Below are 17,300 nucleotides of genomic sequence, written 5' to 3'. Positions count from 1 at the left end.
CTATTAAATGTTATATTTAGTCCAAAGGGAGGCAGTGTTTATGAAAAATATACAAAAGGTTTTACAAGGAGACAAAACAATACAATTACATAAAATAAAAGGGATTAACTGAAGAACTCACTACACCGATCACAGAGACAATCCAGTTTAGCCGAAGGAGAGCGCTTCGATTTGGCTGTCAAAAACGGGTTCCCTATATGCATGACATGTATCTCTCTTGTACGGACACTGATGATAATTGGGATTGATCTTTTATCAGACCCTGAGTCCCACCCACACACCCCTCTGTGATGACCTCAGAAGGGCCCGGACTCAGCCCTTCATAATTTTAGGAAATCCCAGTTTATATAATAACTCCTCATAGAGCGATCACAGAAGGTCGAGACTGATGTCATCTTTTCTATCGGGATTTTAGCTACGCTTGGATATGGCCTAGCTACTGGTGGTTTTATGGCCCCTATGGAATTGGGGCTTTTTGGTGGGGTTATAATTATGAGAAAACATGTGTATTTTTGGCCTAGTTATCCCGGTGCCAACAATGTACGTCTCATGATTATTGGATGTATAGAAAATCCAATATTCCCTATTTTCTCCCGGAGCCATACTGTCTGCCTCTCTCATTGTACTGTCACCGTGGCTAGTTGTAAAGGGGGCCATATCGTCTTTGATCCACTTCAGACCCTTCTAAGGCTTTTCCTGTCTCTCTCTCTCAATAGACATCCTCTGCAGTCATCTGGACATAAGAGGAATCCTCGCCTTTTATTTAATCTGCTTCACATATCTGTGTCACTGCCATTTTACATGAAGACAGGTGTGATTGCTAGCTCCCAGCTCATCAGGACAAATGGTTGATGAAAGAAAAAAGGGAGGGGGGACACGAGAGACCTCAAGGACTTTTAATATTTTCTATGACAGTTATGATCATTTTCTAACTGTGAGGACATTGGCGGTATTACGGAGAGCGCGGGAACACTCGGACAAACTCTTTCAAAAGCATAGTCATATGGAGGTGTTCTATCCCTTTCCAGCAGACCTGGTGACTAGTGATGAGCGAGCGTGCTCGGATAAGGTGTTATTCTAGCACGCTCTTGTCCTAATAGAGTATTTTCGGTGTGATTGAACACTATGCTCAAGTTGCCGAGGCGACATGTTCGGCAGCCACAACACATTCAGGGATTGACTATCAAACAGGCCTCCCCTGCATGTGTTGCGGCTGTCGAGCATGCAGCCTCGACGACTTGAGTATAGTATTCGATCACATCGAAGATACTCTTATTAGGACAAGGGCGTACTCGAATAACACCTTATCAGAGCACGCTCTCTCATCACTACTGGTGACATCTTGGTCTGCTCCACCAGTGGTTGACACTCCGGTATTCTGGCTCCTTTAGTTATCTCTCCGGTAATTAATCCTTTGTATTGCTTTTTTTGACCTGATCCCAAACTGTGTAGCCATTTATCAGGTACATACTTTTCAGCACGTGACTTGAGGTACGACTGCAAGGGTTAATCTCTCCTTCCACTCAATCTTACACTTGGCTGTAGACTGCAAAGTCATCATCCATCCCACCGCAAAACAGTCCACACGCCTCAGGTGCTCAACACGCTGCCGCCACTCATCAAACGGGGTGACGAGTCCCCAAAATACACACTGCTGTCCGACAGTCGATAGGCCTCACACTCTCCGAAACCCTATGGATTCTTAGAGCAGAGAAGGACCAAACTTACTAAAGGTTTAAGCTTTATTATAAAAAGTACAGGGCATATAAGAAAAGGCATAAAAGGAGAAAATAGGGTGACACACAAATAATCAAAACCGTTATAAAATAGAAAGGAGGATTAACAGAAATAACAGAACTATTCTGTCTAAGATTCTTCTGTTAGGGAAGGGTTATGGATCACACTCGGGTCGGCTGACCCCCACATGTGAACATATTTCGATTGTTAAGCTATATTTTTGTTACATCCCCTCTCGCTCTGGAGATCCTGTTAGCCTCCTAACCTGTAAAAAGAGTTCACAGATGTTATGGCCCTGTTGTGCAGTTTTAATTATGTGAATGGCACATGGAGGTCTGTGTGGGGCCCATAATTCTCTGTGGAGGACTGTGTGGGGCCCATAATTCTCTGTGGAGGACTGTGTGGGGCCCACGATCCTCTATGGAGGGCTATACTGGCCGGTCCATATTGATAAGTCGGCAGTCACTCTGTGCTGTGAGGATTCGGCCGGTTTCTGACCTATTGTAGACTTTACAATAGATATCACTCATGTAATGTAAGAAGTGAAATCTTTGGATTGTATTATATATTTCTTATCTGTGCATCATGAATCGTGGTATGTGATAAAGGGGCCACTGAGACACTTTTGCCCAGGGTCCAAGATAACCTGGAACTGGACCTGCCTTTTGATTTCCAAACTACCTGCTTCATTCATTCATGCTTTATGCATCCATTAGCCCTCTGTGTCTGTACTGTTACACACTTAACATTATGGCTGGTCTATACAATCAGGGCAACTGTTACCACCCACCTTTCGTGTCTACCTCTTTCCTCATAGACTGTAAGCTTGCGAGCAGGGCCCTCATTCCTCTTGGTATCTGTTATGACCTACTGTATGTGATTATTGTTATGCTGTAATGTCTATTGTCTGTACAAATCCCCTCTGAAATGTAAAGTGCTGCGGAATATGTCGGCGCTATAAAAATAAAATTTATTATTATTATTATTATTCCCCTAAATTCAGCCTAAAATAAGCAAAACCCTCCAGTGATCACTTTCCTGAATCCATCCCCTATCCGGAGAGCTCAACCGGCAGAATCCAACTCCACCACAAGTAACAACGTAATGTCTCCTCCTCACTCCTTCATGTAATTCATATGGACAAAGATAATGTGTTCCTCCCATACAGTCCTGATATAAATATCATATACCAAATAGAAAAGACAGCGCCTCAAACCTTGGTGAAAAAGAATTCACATTTTATTCTGCCTCCTGTGGCAACGTTTCGTTCCAAAGATCTTTCTCGCTTGAGTATGGACTTTTTTCCGGGATGAACTCCCTGGATGTGACGTACGTCTCACTTAGTGTCCTGTAGGACTCTGGCTATATGAGGTGCAGTTTAACTTATAATTTTTGATAAATATCATATAGTCCCGACCTTCCAGGCCCTTAAGCTGAACAGTACATCTAATGTTCAGTTGTACATTGATCTTACAAATCGGACACTTTGTCAGTCTACTGAAAACTAAATTCCTTTAGCAGAGAAGAAACCTGGTCTTCTACATAAGAGATTCCTCCTCAACCACCTTCATGCTCTTTACTATTATTAATAGATCTTATTGCTAGACCCCCAGTGATGAACCTGGAGAAGACTTTATGGGAAACGACACCCACTGTTAGTATAGTATATATATAATTGGGTATCTTTTAGAGAGATTCCGGTTATTCTCTGGGAAGTTACCACATTTTGTATTTCATTCTACCTTGGCTTCTATATCCAAGTTGGATTCCATAGAAGAGTCTCCGGTATCACCGTCTGCCTGTATCTTTCTATCTTCTCCTTGTGTTCCACACTGCTTATAGAGCGTTCCAGACAGCACCACCACCAAACCACTGGTAGTAACTTTGTGTTGACTCTCGATCTCCAACTACCAGGGTCCTCGGACCTCCCAAACAGCGAGGAGTAAACCAGGTAGTGGGGCCACATGAGCTCAACTATTGAGATGGATGGGCAGCTGCAGAGACAACACATAAACTGTCTTATGTTTCCTTATGTGTAATATTCATCATCATCTCTCCTTATACAGGATTACACAATAGAGAAGAAGACATCAGGTGACTGTGTGACTCCCATCATCCATCTCCATGTATCCGGAGGAGGGAGCAGCAATGAGAGCCCCATCACAGAAGCCCCACACTCCCCGATGCCTGAGAAGAAGGTCCTAGATCTCACCACCGAGATCACAGAGCTGCTGACTGGAGAGGTGACTGCTGGGAGATTATACAGTGTACACTGGGGGATTCTGGGTGATGAGAGGAGACTGCTGGGAGATTATACAGTGTACACTGGAGGATTCTGGGTGATGAGAGGAGACTGCTGGGAGACTATACAGTATACACTGGAGGATTCTGGGTGATGAGGAGACTGCTGGGAGATTATACAGTATACACTGGAGGATTCTGGGTGATGAGAGGAGACTGCTGGGAGATTATACACTATACACTGGAGGATTCTGGGTGATGAGAGGAGACTGCTGGGAGATTATACAGGATACACTGGAGGATTCTGGGTGATGAGAGGAGACTGCTGGGAGATTATACAGTGTACACTGGAGGATTCTGGGTGATGAGAGGAGACTGCTGGGAGATTATACAGTATACACTGGAGGATTCTGGGTGATGAGGAGACTGCTGGGAGATTATACAGTATACACTGGAGGATTCTGGGTGATGAGAGGAGACTGCTGGGAGATTATACACTATACACTGGAGGATTCTGGGTGATGAGAGGAGACTGCTGGGAGATTATACAGGATACACTGGAGGATTCTGGGTGATGAGAGGAGACTGCTGGGAGATTATACAGTATACACTGGAGGATTCTGGGTGATGAGAGGAGACTGCTGGGAGATTATACAGTGTACACTAGAGGATTCTGGGTGATGAGAGGAGACTGCTGGGAGATTATACAGTATACACTGGAGGATTCTGGGTGAGGAGAGGAGACTGCTGGGAGATTATACAGTATACACTGGAGGATTCTGGGTGATGAGAGGAGACTGCTGGGAGATTATACAGTGTACACTGGAGGATTCTGGGTGATGAGAGGAGACTGCTGGGAGATTATACAGTATACACTGGAGGATTCTGGGTGATGAGAGGAGACTGCTGGGAGATTATACAGTATACACTGGAGGATTCTGGGTGATGAGAGGAGACTGCTGGGAGACTATACAGTGTACACTGGAGGATTCTGGGTGATGAGAGGAGACTGCTGGGAGATTATACAGTGTACACTGGAGGATTCTGGGTGATGAGAGGAGACTGCTGGGAGATTATACAGTATACACTGGAGGATTCTGGGTGAGGAGAGGAGACTGCTGGGAGATTATACAGTATACACTGGAGGATTCTGGGTGATGAGAGGAGACTGCTGGGAGATTATACAGTGTACACTGGAGGATTCTGGGTGATGAGAGGAGACTGCTGGGAAATTATACAGTATACACTGGAGGATTCTGGGTGATGAGAGGAGACTGCTGGGAGATTATACAGTGTACACTGGAGGATTCTGGGTGATGAGAGGAGACTGCTGGGAGATTATACAGTGTACACTGGAGGATTCTGGGTGATGAGAGGAGACTGCTGGGAGATTATACAGTATACACTGGAGGATTCTGGGTGATGAGAGGAGACTGCTGGGAGATTATACAGTGTACACTGGAGGATTCTGGGTGATGAGAGGAGACTGCTGGGAGATTATACAGTATACACTGGAGGATTCTGGGTGAGGAGAGGAGACTGCTGGGAGATTATACAGTATACACTGGAGGATTCTGGGTGATGAGAGGAGACTGCTGGGAGATTATACAGTATACACTGGAGGATTCTGGGGGATGAGAGGAGACTGCTGGGAGATTATACAGTATACACTGGAGGATTCTGGGTGATGAGAGGAGACTGCTGGGAGATTATACAGTATACACTGGAGGATTCTGGGGGATGAGAGGAGACTGCTGGGAGATTATACAGTATACACTGGAGGATTCTGGGTGATGAGAGGAGACTGCTGGGAGATTATACAGTGTACACTGGAGGATTCTGGGTGATGGGAGGAGACTGCTGGGAGATTATACAGTATACACTGGAGGATTCCAGGTGATGAGAGGAGACTGCTGGGAGATTATACAGTATACACTGGAGGATTCTGGGTGATGAGAGGAGACTGCTGGGAGATTATACAGTATACACTGGAGGATTCTGGGTGATGAGAGGAGACTGCTTGGAGATTATACAGTATACACTGGAGGATTCTGGGTGATGAGAGGAGACTGCTGTGAGATTATACAGTGTACACTGGAGGATTCTGGGGGATGAGAGGAGACTGCTGTGAGATTATACAGTGTACACTGGAGGATTCTGGGTGATGAGAGGAGACTGCTGGGAGATTATACAGTATACACTGGAGGATTCTGGGTGATGAGAGGAGACTGCTGTGAGATTATACAGTGTACACTGGAGGATTCTGGGGGATGAGAGGAGACTGCTGTGAGATTATACAGTGTACACTGGAGGATTCTGGGTGATGAGAGGAGACTGCTGGGAGATTATACAGTATACACTGGAGGATTCTGGGTGATGAGAGGAGACTGCTGGGAGATTATACAGTATACACTGGAGGATTCTGGGTGATGAGAGGAGAATGCTGGGAGATTATACAGTGTACACTGGAGGATTCTGGGTGATGGGAGGAGACTGCTGGGAGATTATACACTATACACTGGAGGATTCTGGGGGATGAGAGGAGACTGCTGGGAGATTATACAGTGTACACTGGAGGATTCTGGGTGATGAGAGGAGACTGCTGGGAGATTATACAGTATACACTGGAGGATTCTGGGTGATGAGAGGAGACTGCTGTGAGATTATACAGTGTACACTGGAGGATTCTGGGGGATGAGAGGAGACTGCTGTGAGATTATACAGTGTACACTGGAGGATTCTGGGTGATGAGAGGAGACTGCTGGGAGATTATACAGTATACACTGGAGGATTCTGGGTGATGAGAGGAGACTGCTGGGAGATTATACAGTATACACTGGAGGATTCTGGGTGATGAGAGGAGAATGCTGGGAGATTATACAGTGTACACTGGAGGATTCTGGGTGATGGGAGGAGACTGCTGGGAGATTATACAGTATACACTGGAGGATTCTGGGGGATGAGAGGAGACTGCTGGGAGATTATACAGTGTACACTGGAGGATTCTGGGTGATGGGAGGAGACTGCTGGGAGATTATACAGTATACACTGGAGGATTCTGGGTGATGAGAGGAGACTGCTGTGAGATTATACAGTGTACACTGGAGGATTCTGGGGGATGAGAGGAGACTGCTGTGAGATTATACAGTGTACACTGGAGGATTCTGGGTGATGAGAGGAGACTGCTGGGAGATTATACAGTATACACTGGAGGATTCTGGGTGATGAGAGGAGACTGCTGGGAGATTATACAGTGTACACTGGGGGATTCTGGGTGATGAGAGGAGAATGCTGGGAGATTATACAGTATACACTGGAGGATTCTGGGTGATGAGAGGAGACTGCTGTGAGATTATACAGTGTACACTGGGGGATTCTGGGTGATGAGAGGAGAATGCTGTGAGATTATACAGTGTACACTGGAGGATTCTGGGGGATGAGAGGAGACTGCTGGGAGATTATACAGTATACACTGGGGGATTCTGGGGGATGAGAGGAGACTGCTGGGAGATTATACAGTATACACTGGAGGATTCTGGGTGATGAGAGGAGACTGCTTGGAGATTATACAGTATACACTGGAGGATTCTGGGTGATGAGAGGAGACTGCTGGGAGATTATACAGTATACACTGGAGGATTCTGGGTGATGAGAGGAGAATGCTGGGAGATTATACAGTGTACACTGGAGGATTCTGGGTGATGGGAGGAGACTGCTGGGAGATTATACAGTGTACACTGGAGGATTCTGGGTGATGAGAGGAGACTGCTGGGAGATTATACAGGATACACTGGAGGATTCTGGGTGATGAGAGGAGACTGCTGTGAGATTATACAGTGTACACTGGGGGATTCTGGGTGATGAGAGGAGAATGCTGGGAGATTATACAGTATACACTGGAGGATTCTGGGTGATGAGAGGAGACTGCTGTGAGATTATACAGTATACACTGGAGGATTCTGGGTGATGAGAGGAGACTGCTGGGAGACTATACAGTGTACACTGGAGGATTCTGGGTGATGAGAGGAGACTGCTGGGAGATTATACAGTGTACACTGGAGGATTCTGGGTGATGAGAGGAGACTGCTGGGAGATTATACAGTATACACTGGAGGATTCTGGGTGAGGAGAGGAGACTGCTGGGAGATTATACAGTATACACTGGAGGATTCTGGGTGATGAGAGGAGACTGCTGGGAGATTATACAGTGTACACTGGAGGATTCTGGGTGATGAGAGGAGACTGCTGGGAAATTATACAGTATACACTGGAGGATTCTGGGTGATGAGAGGAGACTGCTGGGAGATTATACAGTGTACACTGGAGGATTCTGGGTGATGAGAGGAGACTGCTGGGAGATTATACAGTGTACACTGGAGGATTCTGGGTGATGAGAGGAGACTGCTGGGAGATTATACAGTATACACTGGAGGATTCTGGGTGATGAGAGGAGACTACTGGGAGATTATACAGTGTACACTGGAGGATTCTGGGTGATGAGAGGAGACTGCTGGGAGATTATACAGTATACACTGGAGGATTCTGGGTGAGGAGAGGAGACTGCTGGGAGATTATACAGTATACACTGGAGGATTCTGGGTGATGAGAGGAGACTGCTGGGAGATTATACAGTATACACTGGAGGATTCTGGGGGATGAGAGGAGACTGCTGGGAGATTATACAGTATACACTGGAGGATTCTGGGTGATGAGAGGAGACTGCTGGGAGATTATACAGTATACACTGGAGGATTCTGGGGGATGAGAGGAGACTGCTGGGAGATTATACAGTATACACTGGAGGATTCTGGGTGATGAGAGGAGACTGCTGGGAGATTATACAGTGTACACTGGAGGATTCTGGGTGATGGGAGGAGACTGCTGGGAGATTATACAGTATACACTGGAGGATTCTGGGTGATGAGAGGAGACTGCTTGGAGATTATACAGTATACACTGGAGGATTCTGGGTGATGAGAGGAGACTGCTGTGAGATTATACAGTGTACACTGGAGGATTCTGGCTGATGAGAGGAGACTGCTGTGAGATTATACAGTGTACACTGGAGGATTCTGGGTGATGAGAGGAGACTGCTGGGAGATTATACAGTATACACTGGAGGATTCTGGGTGATGAGAGGAGACTGCTGTGAGATTATACAGTGTACACTGGAGGATTCTGGGGGATGAGAGGAGACTGCTGTGAGATTATACAGTGTACACTGGAGGATTCTGGGTGATGAGAGGAGACTGCTGGGAGATTATACAGTATACACTGGAGGATTCTGGGTGATGAGAGGAGACTGCTGGGAGATTATACAGTGTACACTGGAGGATTCTGGGTGATGAGAGGAGACTGCTGGGAGATTATACAGTATACACTGGAGGATTCTGGGTGATGAGAGGAGACTGCTGGGAGATTATACAGTGTACACTGGGGGATTCTGGGTGATGAGAGGAGAATGCTGGGAGATTATACAGTATACACTGGAGGATTCTGGGTGATGAGAGGAGACTGCTGTGAGATTATACAGTGTACACTGGGGGATTCTGGGTGATGAGAGGAGAATGCTGGGAGATTATACAGTATACACTGGAGGATTCTGGGTGATGAGAGGAGACTGCTGGGAGATTATACAGTATACACTGGAGGATTCTGGGTGATGAGAGGAGACTGCTGTGAGATTATACAGTGTACACTGGAGGATTCTGGGGGATGAGAGGAGACTGCTGGGAGATTATACAGTATACACTGGGGGATTCTGGGGGATGAGAGGAGACTGCTGGGAGATTATACAGTATACACTGGAGGATTCTGGGTGATGAGAGGAGACTGCTGGGAGATTATACAGTGTACACTGGAGGATTCTGGGTGATGAGAGGAGACTGCTGGGAGATTATACAGTGTACACTGGAGGATTCTGGGTGATGAGAGGAGACTGCTGGGAGATTATACAGTATACACTGGAGGATTCTGGGTGATGAGAGGAGACTGCTGGGAGATTATACTGTATACACTGGAGGATTCTGGGTGATGAGAGGAGACTGCTGGGAGATTATACAGTATACACTGGAGGATTCTGGGTGATGAGAGGAGACTGCTGGGAGATTATACAGTATACACTGGAGGATTCTGGGTGATGAGAGGAGACTGCTGGGAGATTATACAGTGTACACTGGAGGATTCTGGGTGATGAGAGGAGACTGCTGGGAGATTATACAGGATACACTGGAGGATTCTGGGTGATGAGAGGAGACTGCTGTGAGATTATACAGTGTACACTGGGGGATTCTGGGTGATGAGAGGAGAATGCTGGGAGATTATACAGTATACACTGGAGGATTCTGGGTGATGAGAGGAGACTGCTGTGAGATTATACAGTATACACTGGAGGATTCTGGGTGATGAGAGGAGACTGCTGGGAGATTATACAGTGTACACTGGGGGATTCTGGGTGATGAGAGGAGAATGCTGGGAGATTATACAGTATACACTGGAGGATTCTGGGTGATGAGAGGAGACTGCTGTGAGATTATACAGTGTACACTGGGGGATTCTGGGTGATGAGAGGAGAATGCTGGGAGATTATACAGTATACACTGGAGGATTCTGGGTGATGAGAGGAGACTGCTGTGAGATTATACAGTGTACACTGGGGGATTCTGGGTGATGAGAGGAGAATGCTGGGAGATTATACAGTATACACTGGAGGATTCTGGGTGATGAGAGGAGACTGCTGTGAGATTATACAGTGTACACTGGGGGATTCTGGGTGATGAGAGGAGAATGCTGGGAGATTATACAGTATACACTGGAGGATTCTGGGTGATGAGAGGAGAATGCTGGGAGATTATACAGTATACACTGGAGGATTCTGGGTGATGAGAGGAGACTGCTGGGAGATTATACAGTATACACTGGGGGATTCTGGGTGATGAGAGGAGACTGCTGGGAGATTATACAGTATACACTGGGGGATTCTGGGTGATGAGAGGAGACTGCTGGGAGATTGTACAGTGTACACTGGGGGATTCTGGGTGATGAGAGGAGAATGCTGGGAGATTATACAGTATACACTGGAGGATTCTGGGTGATGAGAGGAGACTGCTGTGAGATTATACAGTGTACACTGGGGGATTCTGGGTGATGAGAGGAGACTGCTGGGAGATTATACAGTATACACTGGAGGATTCTGGGTGATGAGAGGAGACTGCTGGGAGATTATACAGTGTACACTGGGGGATTCTGGGTGATGAGAGGAGACTGCTGTGAGATTATACAGTGTACACTGGGGGATTCTGGGTGATGAGAGGAGAATGCTGGGAGATTATACAGTATACACTGGAGGATTCTGGGTGATGAGAGGAGACTGCTGGGAGATTATACAGTATACACTGGAGGATTCTGGGTGATGAGAGGAGACTGCTGTGAGATTATACAGTATACACTGGGGGATTCTGGGTGATGAGAGGAGAATGCTGGGAGATTATACAGTATACACTGGAGGATTCTGGGTGATGAGAGGAGACTGCTGGGAGATTATACAGTGTACACTGGGGGATTCTGGGTGATGAGAGGAGAATGCTGGGAGATTATACAGTATACACTGGAGGATTCTGGGTGATGAGAGGAGACTGCTGTGAGATTATACAGTATACACTGGAGGATTCTGGGTGATGAGAGGAGACTGCTGGGAGATTATACAGTATACACTGGGGGATTCTGGGTGATGAGAGGAGGCTGCTGGGAGATTATACAGTGTACACTGGGGGATTCTGGGTGGTGAGAGGAGAATGCTGGGAGATTATACAGTATACACTGGAGGATTCTGGGTGATGAGAGGAGACTGCTGTGAGATTATACAGTATACACTGGGGGATTCTGGGTGATGAGAGGAGACTGCTGGGAGATTATACAGTATACACTGGAGGATTCTGGGTGATGAGAGGAGACTGCTGGGAGATTATACAGTGTACACTGGGGGATTCTGGGTGATGAGAGGAGAATGCTGGGAGATTATACAGTATACACTGGAGGATTCTGGGTGATGAGAGGAGACTGCTGTGAGATTATACAGTGTACACTGGGGGATTCTGGGTGATGAGAGGAGAATGCTGGGAGAATATACAGTATACACTGGAGGATTCTGGGTGATGAGAGGAGACTGCTGGGAGATTATACAGTATACACTGGAGGATTCTGGGTGATGAGAGGAGACTGCTGTGAGATTATACAGTGTACACTGGAGGATTCTGGGGGATGAGAGGAGACTGCTGGGAGATTATACAGTATACACTGGGGGATTCTGGGGGATGAGAGGAGACTGCTGGGAGATTATACAGTATACACTGGAGGATACTGGGTGATGAGAGGAGACTGCTTGGAGATTATACAGTGTACACTGGAGGATTCTGGGTGATGAGAGGAGACTGCTGGGAGATTATACAGTGTACACTGGAGGATTCTGGGTGATGGGAGGAGACTGCTGGGAGGTTATACAGTATACACTGGAGGATTCTGGGTGATGAGAGGAGACTGCTGGGAGATTATACAGTATACACTGGAGGATTCTGGGTGATGAGAGGAGACTGCTGGGAGATTATACTGTATACACTGGAGGATTCTGGGTGATGAGAGGAGACTGCTGGGAGATTATATAGTGTACACTGGAGGATTCTGGGTGATGAGAGGAGACTGCTGGGAGATTATACAGTATACACTGGAGGATTCTGGGTGATGAGAGGAGACTGCTGGGAGATTATACAGTGTACACTGGAGGATTCTGGGTGATGAGAGGAGACTGCTGGGAGATTATACAGTATACACTGGAGGATTCTGGGTGATGAGAGGAGACTGCTGTGAGATTATACAGTGTACACTGGAGGATTCTGGGGGATGAGAGGAGACTGCTGGGAGATTATACATTATACACTGGAGGATTCTGGGTGATGAGAGGAGACTGCTGGGAGATTATACAGTGTACACTGGAGGATTCTGGGTGATGAGAGGAGACTGCTGGGAGATTATACAGTGTACACTGGAGGATTCTGGGTGATGAGACGAGACTGCTGGGAGATTATACAGTATACACTGGAGGATTCTGGGGGATGAGAGGAGACTGCTGGGAGATTATACAGTGTACACTGGAGGATTCTGGGTGATGAGAGGAGACTGCTGGGAGATTATACAGTATACACTGGAGGATTCTGGGGGATGAGAGGAGACTGCTGGGAGATTATACAGTATACACTGGAGGATTCTGGGGGATGAGAGGAGACTGCTGTGAGATTATACAGTGTACACTGGGGGATTCTGGGTGAGGAGAGGAGACTGCTGGGAGATTATACAGTATACACTGGAGGATTCTGGGGGATTAGAGGAGACTGCTGTGAGATTATACAGTGTACACTGGAGGATTCTGGGTGATGAGAGGAGACTGCTGGGAGATTATACAGTATACACTGGAGGATTCTGGGGGATGAGAGGAGACTGCTGGGAGATTATACAGTATACACTGGAGGATTCTGGGGGATGAGAGGAGACTGCTGGGAGATTATACAGTATACACTGGAGGATTCTGGGTGATGAGAGGAGACTGCTGTGAGATTATACAGTGTACACTGGGGGATTCTGGGTGAGGAGAGGAGACTGCTGGGAGATTATACAGTATACACTGGAGGATTCTGGGGGATTAGAGGAGACTGCTGTGAGATTATACAGTGTACACTGGAGGATTCTGGGTGATGAGAGGAGACTGCTGGGAGATTATACAGTATACACTGGAGGATTCTGGGGGATTAGAGGAGACTGCTGGGAGATTATACAGTGTACACTGGAGGATTCTGGGTGATGAGAGGAGACTGCTGGGAGATTATACAGTATACACTGGAGGATTCTGGGGGATGAGAGGAGACTGCTGGGAGATTATACAGTATACACTGGAGGATTCTGGGGGATGAGAGGAGACTGCTGTGAGATTATACAGTGTACACTGGGGGATTCTGGGTGAGGAGAGGAGACTGCTGGGAGATTATACAGTATACACTGGAGGATTCTGGGGGATTAGAGGAGACTGCTGTGAGATTATACAGTGTACACTGGAGGATTCTGGGTGATGAGAGGAGACTGCTGGGAGATTATACAGTATACACTAGAGGATTCTGGGTGATGAGAGGAGACTGCTGGGAGATTATACAGTATACACTGGAGGATTCTGGGTGATGAGAGGAGACTGCTGGGAGATTATACAGTATACACTGGAGGATTCTGGGGGATGAGAGGAGACTGCTGGGAGATTATACAGTGTACACTGGAGGATTCTGGGTGATGAGAGGAGACTGCTGGGAGATTATACAGTATACACTGGAGGATTCTGGGTGATGGGAGGAGACTGCTGGGAGATTATACAGTATACACTGGAGGATTCTGGGGGATGAGAGGAGACTGCTGGGAGATTATACAGTATACACTGGAGGATTCTGGGTGATGAGAGGAGACTGCTGGGAGATTATACAGTATACACTGCAGGATTCTGGGTGATGAGAGGAGACTGCTGGGAGATTATACAGTATACACTAGAGGATTCTGGGGGATGAGAGGAGACTGCTGGGAGATTATACAGTATACACTGGAGGATTCTGGGTGATGAGAGGAGACTGCTGGGAGATTATACAGTATACACTGGAGGATTCTGGGGGATGAGAGGAGACTGCTGGGAGATTATACAGTGTACACTGGAGGATTCTGGGTGATGAGAGGAGACTGCTGGGAGATTATACAGTATACACTGGAGGATTCTGGGTGATGGGAGGAGACTGCTGGGAGATTATACAGTATACACTGGAGGATTCTGGGGGATGAGAGGAGACTGCTGGGAGATTATACAGTATACACTGGAGGATTCTGGGAGATGAGAGGAGACTGCTGGGAGATTATACAGTATACACTGGAGGATTCTGGGTGATGAGAGGAGACTGCTGGGAGATTATACAGTATACACTGGAGGATTCTGGGTGATGAGCGGAGACTGCTGGGAGATTATACAGTGTACACTGGAGGATTCTGGGTGATGAGCGGAGACTGCTGGGAGATTATACAGTGTACACTGCAGGATTCTGGGTGATGAGAGGAGACTGCTGGGAGATTATATAGTATACACTGGAGGATTCTGGGTGATGAGAGGAGATTGCTGTGAGATTATACAGTATACACTGGAGGATTCTGGGTGATGAGAGGAGACTGCTGGGAGATTATACAGTATACACTGGAGGATTCTGGGTGATGAGAGGAGACTGCTGGGAGATTATACAGTATACACTGGAGGATTCTGGGTGATGAGAGGAGACTGCTGGGAGATTATACAGTATACACTGGAGGATTCTGGGTGATGAGAGGAGATTGCTGGGACATTATACAGTATACACTGGAGGATTCTGGGTGATGAGAGGAGACTGCTGGGAGATTATACAGTATACACTGGAGGATTCTGGGTACTGAGTGGAGACTGCTGGGAGATTATACCGTATACACTGGAGGATTCTGGGTGACGAGAGGAGACTGCTGGGAGATTATACAGTGTACACTGGAGGATTCTGGGTGATGAGAGGAGACTGCTGGGACATTATACAGTATACACTGGTGGATTCTGGGGGATGAGAGGAGACTGCTGGGAGATTATACAGTATACACTGGGGGATTCTGGGTACTGAGTGGAGACTGCTGGGAGATTATACCGTATACACTGGAGGATTCTGGGTGACGAGAGGAGACTGCTGGGAGATTATACAGTGTACACTGGAGGATTCTGGGTGATGAGAGGAGACTGCTGGGAGATTATACAGTATACACTGGGGGATTCTGGGTAATGAGAGGAGACTGCTGGGAGATTATACAGTGTACACTGGAGGATTCTGGGTGATGAGAGGAGACTGCTAGGAGATTATACAGTGTACACTGGAGGATTCTAGGTGATGAGAGGAGACTGCTGGGAGATTATACAGTATACACTGGAGGATTCTGGGTGTGGAGAGGAGACTGCTGGGAGATTATACAGTATACACTGGAGGATTCTGGTTGATGAGAGGAGACTGCTGGGAGATTATACAGTATACACTGGGGGATTCTGGGTAATGAGAGGAGACTGCTGGGAGATTATACAGTATACACTGGGGGATTCTGGGTAATGAGAGGAGACTGCTGGGAGATTATACAGTGTACACTACACTGGAGGATTCTGTGTGATGAGGAGACTGCTGGGAGATTATACAGTATACACTGGAGGATTCTGGGTGATGAGAGGAGACTGCTGGGAGATTATACAGTATACACTGGAGGATTCTGGGTGATGAGAGGAGACTGCTGGGAGATTATACAGTATACACTGGAGGATTCTGGGTGATGAGAGGAGACTGCTGGGAGATTATACAGTGTACACTGGAGGATTCTGGGTGATGAGAGGAGACTGCTGGGAGATTATACAGTATACACTGGAGGATTCTGGGTGATGAGAGGAGACTGCTGGGAGATTATACAGTGTACACTGGAGGATTCTGGGTGATGAGAGGAGACTGCTGGGAGATTATACAGTATACACTGGAGGATTCTGGGTGATGAGAGGAGACTGCTGGGAGATTATACAGTGTACACTGGAGGATTCTGGGTGATGAGAGGAGACTGCTGGGAGATTATACAGTATACACTGGAGGATTCTGAGTGATGAGAGGAGATTGCTGGGAGATTATACAGTATACACTGGAGGATTCTGGGTGATGAGAGGAGACTGCTGGGAGATTATACAGTGTACACTGGAGGATTCTGGGTGATGAGGAGACTGCTGGGAGATTATACAGTATACATTGGAGGATTCTGGGTGATGAGAGGAGACTGCTGGGAGATTATACAGTGTACACTGGAGGATTCTGGGTGATGAGAGGAGACTGCTGGGAGATTATACAGTGTACACTGGAGGATTCTGGGTGATGAGAGGAGACTGCTGGGAGATTATACAGTATACACTGGAGGATTCTGAGTGATGAGAGGAGACTGCTGGGAGATTATACAGTATACACTGGAGGATTCTGGGTGATGAGAGGAGACTGCTGGGAGATTATACAGTGTACACTGGAGGATTCTGGGTGATGAGCGGAGACTGCTGGGAGATTATACAGTATACACTGGAGGATTCTGGGTGATGAGAGGAGACTGCTGGGAGATTATACAGTATACACTGGAGGATTCTGGGTGAGGAGAGGAGACTGCTGGGAGATTATACAGTATACACTGGAGGATTCTGGGTGATGAGAGGAGACTGCTGGGAGATTATA

The 17,300-nt window shown here is 46.9% G+C and overlaps 1 protein-coding gene across 3 annotated transcripts in view; it reads left to right on the top strand.

Moving 5' to 3' along the window:
- The window catches only part of LOC141065324 (uncharacterized), a 242,747-nt gene that overhangs the window by 179,396 nt on the left and 46,051 nt on the right, over positions 1–17,300 (top strand). Inside the window, exons 1-2 of one of the 3 annotated variants that reach the window (XM_073557753.1) lie at positions 3,632–3,688; positions 3,804–3,980. The exons of 1 other annotated variant lie outside the window; for it this stretch is intronic. In XM_073557753.1, the coding sequence (XP_073413854.1) occupies positions 3,921–3,980 (60 nt within the window). In that variant the 5' untranslated portion in view covers positions 3,632–3,688; positions 3,804–3,920. Of the gene's footprint in view, positions 1–3,631; positions 3,689–3,803; positions 3,981–17,300 lie in introns of those variants that run through there. One more of the 3 variants, XM_073557751.1, reaches the window with a different exon arrangement.

The sequence above is a fragment of the Dendrobates tinctorius genome, unplaced genomic scaffold, assembly GCF_039654945.1.
Source record: "Dendrobates tinctorius isolate UK_male_01 unplaced genomic scaffold, ASM3965494v1 ptg000251l, whole genome shotgun sequence".
NCBI lineage: Eukaryota > Metazoa > Chordata > Amphibia > Anura > Dendrobatidae > Dendrobates > Dendrobates tinctorius.
This window is presented reverse-complemented; position numbering and strand designations above follow the sequence as displayed.